The sequence below is a fragment of the Eriocheir sinensis genome, chromosome 26 (assembly GCF_024679095.1).
Source record: "Eriocheir sinensis breed Jianghai 21 chromosome 26, ASM2467909v1, whole genome shotgun sequence".
Taxonomy (NCBI): Eukaryota; Metazoa; Arthropoda; class Malacostraca; order Decapoda; family Varunidae; genus Eriocheir; species Eriocheir sinensis.
Window position 1 is genome coordinate 1,545,009 of NC_066534.1, and position 6,000 is coordinate 1,551,008.

Sequence of the window (6,000 nt, forward strand, 5' to 3'; positions counted from 1 at the left end):
TGCATAAGGGATTTGGACAGTATAGGGATGAAAGAGTGAAGATGCTGGTTAACTCTTGCATAAGGGATTTGGACAGTATAGGGATGAAAGAGTGAAGATGCTGGTTAACTCTTGCATAAGGGGTTTGGACAGTATAGGGATGAGCATGAGTAGAAAGTCGCATGCAGCGGGGCCGCGGGAGGGGGGGGAGGCATGTAGTTAGCATAATAGTGTTTGGGTAAATGTTAAGAATAGCGGCTCCTAGTGGTGCACATTTAGGGCACGGTGTGGTGGTGGTAATTACAACATTTCCAGCACGTCCGACGGGGTTTTGACAAGCAGACAGGCGTGTTTATGTCACAAGGTGTATTTTTCAACGCTGGCCTCACGATTTCTTCCAAGTCGATGGGCGATGAGACTGCGAGCTCTGGGGCAGTGGCGTAACAGACTGACTGGAGGCCCCTGGACAAACTTTTGCTCATGAAGTTTTGCCGGAGGCTGCCGGTAAGCGAAGCAGCGCCATGGCCCGCGGGATGTATAAAAAAAAAAAAAATAGAAAAAATCACAGCTCACACTTTTCAGTAGCAAAGCAGTCTCATGGAAAACTGATCAAACCTTTAGTATGTGCACAGTTCTTTGGTGGTTAGTTTATTATTATTATTATTATTATTATTAGGTATTATTACTATTAGTATTATCGTTATAGCAAATTATATTAATATAATTTCAGCCTATTACATTAAAATTAACATGGGTAACCTATTATATTATTACAATTACTATACCCTATTACATCATTAATATATCCTTATGTTATATCTTATACAGGTAGCCTATTATATTAATATTATTTTAGCTTATCATATTAACATTATTATTATTGCCTATTATAATATTATTAGTGTGTTCAGATAGCTGGGAGCTGTACCTATTCGGGATGAAGTAATGAAGGAAACCGGCAATAGTAACTATTAATTATGTTATTTCTAGTTGTCAACAATGTAATATTCATGCAATAAATGATCAAAATCGACTACGTCAGTCAGTCATGATGCAGCAAACGGAGAAACATACAGGCTCAGCACCTCGTGGGTGGCACCTGGTGGTGTAACTTTTGGTGTCGTGCATCACAACGCCAGCTGATCAGTTTCCCGCATGGACCACGGCCACATCATAATATATTTATCGTGCGTAGTCAAGTTTTCAAGTCACGGATCCGCAGAGGGACACATTTGGGCGGTATAGTATGCGGGGGTTGTGCGGGGGGCTCAGGAGACTGGGAAGGGATTATGATTTGGGTTAGGACAAAGGATTAGGGTGAGGATTGGGTACAATCTCCAGGTCTTTTAAACATGCAGCCCTTGCATTATACGGTTTATACCACAACACAAATCCAACAAGTCCATTATAATCAGTATTCAGCACAAAAGTTGTTAGAATATCAGGATCCTGCCAGGCAACACAACACTCAACACACCGCTGCAAAGCTCATCACACTTTGTACGTGGCAATGACCGGGGTTTTGTCACTTTCTGGCCGACAATGATCACTCGTCATCATACAGCATGCTGATAAAACACAACACAATGCTTGTATTCACTATAATATCAGTCAGTCGGATTCTTACCCATCAGCACATAAGTTATTAAAATACAGAACCCACCATGAACCATGCCGTGCACCGAGCGGCCATCAGCCAGCCGTGTTTCTCATTTCAAGGATCAAGTCAACACTGCAAAACTCATCACACATCATGTCTGTGGCAACAACCGGGTTCTATCACTGTCTGACAATGACATGACATTTCACTCTGAAAACCGTGAAAAATACAGATCCCACACAGTGACAGTACCGTTCAAACACGCGGGTCGGGAACAGCTGCTAATGAGACTAAATGAGTTATGATTCCAGTGTTGCTTGTCGCAGTGTTGAGACATTACTTGTTGTGTTTTAGCTAAAATGAAAATATTATGAAGGGAGAAGCAGTAAATTTAGTTAAAGTAAAGAGATATTTTCACATTATTTTGTTGGTTTTATTTCTTTTACTAATTTGTGTTTTAATCATTGCCTCATCGGGGGCCCCATGAACGCCCAGAGCTGCAGCCTCCATGTAAATCCGCCTCTCTCTCTCTCTCTCTCTCTCTCTCTCTCTCTCTCTCTCTCTCTCTCTCTCTCTCTCTCTCTCTCGTTCCAGGACCTCCGAGGCCCCTGGAGTTTGTGCCCCCTGTACTCTCTCTCTCTCTCTCTCTCTCTCTCTCTCTCGTTCCAGGACCTCCGAGGCCCCTGGAGTTTGTGCCCCCTGTACGCTCTCTCTCTCTCTCTCTCGTTCCAGGACCTCCGAGGCCCCTGGGTTTGTGCCCCTGTACTCTCTCTCTCTCTCTCTCTCTCTCTCTCTCTCTCTCTCTCTCTCGTTCCAGGACCTCCGAGGCCCCTGGAGTTTGTGCCCCCTGTACTCTCTCTCTCTCTCTCTCTCTCTCTCTCTCTCTCTCTCTCGTTCCAGGACCTCCGAGGCCCCTGGAGTTTGTGCCCCCTGTACTCTCTCTCTCTCTCTCTCTCTCTCTCTCTCTCTTTCGCTGAACTGAGAGGCCCCTGGATTTTGTGCCCCCTGCACTCTCTCTCTCTCTCTCTCTCTCTCTCTCTCTCTCTCTCTCTCTCTCTATCGTGCGCGGACCTCCGAGGCAGCTTGAGTTTGTGCCCCCTTTTCTCTCTCTCTCTCTCTCTCTCTCTCTCTCTCTCTCTCTCTCTCTCTCGTTCCAGGACCTCCGAGGCCCCTGGAGTTTGTGCCCCCTGTACTCTCTCTCTCTCTCTCTCTCTCTCTCTCTCTCTCTCTCTCTCTCTCTCTCTCGTCCCAGGACCTCCGAGGCCCCTGGAGTTTGTGCCCCCTGTACTCTCTCTCTCTCTCTCTCTCTCTCTCTCTCTCTCTCTCTCTCTCTCTCTCTCTCTCTCTCGTTCCAGGACCTCCGAGGCCCCTGGAGTTTGTGCCCCTGTACTCTCTCTCTCTCTCTCTCTCTCTCTCTCTCTCTCTCTCTCTCTCTCTCGTCCCAGGACCTCCAAGGCCCCTGGAGTTTGTTCCCCCTGTACTCTCTCTCTCTCTCTCTCTCTCTCTCTCTCTCTCTCTCTCTCTCTCTCTCTCTCTCGTTCCAGGACCTCCGAGGCCCCTGGAGTTTGTGCCCCCTGTACTATGGGTGTTGCGCCACTGCCCCGGGGTGCAGGAAGGGAACAGCCCCGCGGACCGCTACACCCTTGTGACAAACACGCCTGGCCGCTCGTCAAAACCCCGCGTTGCCCCGCAGTACAGCCCTGCCGCTGGTTACCTCGTTCTTGAGGTTCTCCAGCTCCTCCTCGGGGGTGACGATCTGCAGCTGTCGAGGCTTCCGCTGGACGCCCACACGAGCCATGGCCGGGCGTGCAGCAGGAGGGTGGGCGGCGAGGCGTCACACCTGTCAACAACAACAGCTGGCCGTCGTCTGCACCACCGTTGCCAGATTATCGTACTCATAGCATCGTATTTACCGGTTTTTGACGCATAACGATAGCCAAGAAACATCAGGAATTAACTATTTTAACGATAAGTATTAATGAATCTTGTTATTGGGGACCAGGAGACAGTTTGGGGTCGGAAGTCGCTAAATATAAGAGTCTGGGTACGATAATCTAGGCGGGAGATAAGGGCCATACCATAGAGTGCACCCAAAAGAGTGTCGGGCCGCCATCTTTAGGCCCACCTTAACTGAGCTGCCCCCTCACACACAGACTTATTTAATTTTACATTCTACTAAAATTCTACATAAATTTGATTACTTTCTCGGAGGACAGCACTATACTTTCTCTGCGGACAGCAGTATACGTGAGCCGTGACTTAGACTTATTTAATTTTACATTCTACTAAAATTCTACTTAAATTTGCTTACTTTCTCGGAGGACAGCAGTATACGTGAGCTGTGACTTTGTTAACTTCTTAAAACTAAGGTATAGGAGCCGGCACATTGAATTGAAATAGGATAGTTACAAAAAAATAAAATCTCTATTGTACAAAAATAAAAACATATTGAGGTTGTAGCGTTCTCTGCGTTCTCTGCAAAGCAATAGGGCGACCAACAATAATCATCAACAGGGGAAGGAAAAACCACAAAAATATTAATTATCCTGTCTAGTTCTTCAACAAGGGGGGGGGGGGGGATGGTTCACAGGGAAATCCCACCGCAAAAGCCACCATATGTAGCTTTCTCTTTCTATCTATTGTCTTCTTGTTCATGGGTGTCGCTACATCCCTTATTGACGACCACTATGGTTGCGATGGTATGTGGTAGCGTGGTAGTCGTCTACATTCCCGAGCGCTGGTCCCGGATGGTAAGGCCTCAGGACAAGTGAACACTCGTTCCGAGGTTTGTGACCAGAAGGGCGTTACTTGTTGTGTGATTAATTATGGAAGGATTTCCGTGTGAGCCACGTGTGAGACAATATTAAGAAACTGGATGGTGATAATGTACTATGGGGGGGCGTGTGTAAGGGTTCAGTAATCTCAAATGAGCGGGAAGACAGGCTCCAAATGATGACTCACAGTAAGGTTGTATATAAATATGTATTTGGTTTCATTTTCAAAGGTTAGCGGAGTACTAAAATGAATGACTGACAGGCTGTATGCCTCTACTCTAACTAGCTACCGGCACAAGGGAGATTTGGGGAATACTCATAATGCTTAGCTCTGGTTGCTGGAGGAGAGGCAGGAGCCGGCGTGAGCGTCGGGCTCGGCAGGGGACGTCCACGATGGGAATGGGCGGTCCTGGTGATGGACAGACGGGCGCCAGTTGGTGTGGAGAGGCGGGCGCTCGTCGTGATGTAGGGAGCAGCTTGGGGCAGTGTTTTGGGGGCCCGACTTCTTCCCGCTTCTTGTTGGTTTGTGGTGGTTTTCGGGGGGCTGAGTGGAGAGATGGACACCTCTCTCACTCAACTCCAACTCGCTGCCTTTCTTGCTTCCTGCTGCTCGTCTCCTGACTAGCCCACCTCACACAGCAGGCCGTGGGTGGTGTGTGGGTCGTGGGGCTGAGTGGGGAGATGGACACCTCCCTCACTCAACTCCGCTCTTCCCTGGCAGCCCTCCTCGCTTGCCTGCTGCTCTTCGTGATATCTCGCTGCCTTCTCTGTCTGCTGTCCGCGGTCCTCGTCTTCTCACGTCTCTCAGCTTCTGGTGTTCTTCCTCACTGGCCCGTGGGTCTCCTTGTCCTCGCCTTCTCGCCTTTGCACCTCGCTAAGCTCCTCCCCCTTCTTCACGTGACTCCCTCTCGGCATTACAATTAAACCCTACCTACCTAACTAGCTAGCTAGTTATTGGTTTCTTGGGGGGTTCGAGGCTTTGAGATTAGGGATTTCAGTAACTCTCGTTCATATATTTGCTCATTCGCTCGCCGTGTTATCTCCTCATAACCTTTTACGCACTTAAATTCCTTAGCCACCCATTCACTCCCTCACTCATTCACTCTTTCACTCATTCACGCTCCCACTCGCTCACACTTACTCACTCTGTTACTCACTGTCTTACTCACACTCTCGTTCATTCACGCACTCGCTCACACTTACTCACTGTCACTCACTGACTTACTCACATTCTCTCGTTCATTCATGCACTCGCTTACACTTACTCACTCTGTTACTCACTGACTTGCATACCCTCTCGCTCACTCACATTCGGACCGTTACACGGCTCCCTCCTTCCTGAGATTGAAATCCCTTTCTCAAAGCCTCGAACCCCTGGGTAACATGTCTAAAAACAATTACATTACTACTCACTCCATAGAAAACATTTAGTTACATCATATATAAAACATCCTACTAAACATTAAAAAAAAAATACATTACTAGATTATTTAAGGGTCAAAAAAATTGTTTTCAATCGCGGCCAACCATATTACTACATTATTCCAAGATATAGGCACGAGTGCCTTGGGGTCTCATCAGGACCCGGCATCCTGGTAGGGTGTCAGGTGGGTACCTCCCACCTCCTCCTGGCATCCGGGTTGCGTG

The 6,000-nt window shown here is 47.8% G+C and overlaps 1 protein-coding gene across 2 annotated transcripts in view; it reads right to left on the reverse strand.

Annotated features, from left to right (window-relative positions):
- Positions 1-3,646, reverse strand: part of LOC127003685 (uncharacterized) — a 32,365-nt gene extending 28,719 nt beyond the window's left edge. Inside the window, exon 1 of one of the 2 annotated variants that reach the window (XM_050870612.1) lies at positions 3,294-3,646. In XM_050870612.1, coding sequence (XP_050726569.1) covers positions 3,294-3,377 — 84 coding nt within the window. In that variant the 5' untranslated portion in view covers positions 3,378-3,646. The remainder of the gene's footprint in view (positions 1-3,293) is intronic. The other variant, XM_050870611.1, reaches the window with a different exon arrangement.
- Between the last annotated feature and the right edge of the window lie 2,354 nt (positions 3,647-6,000).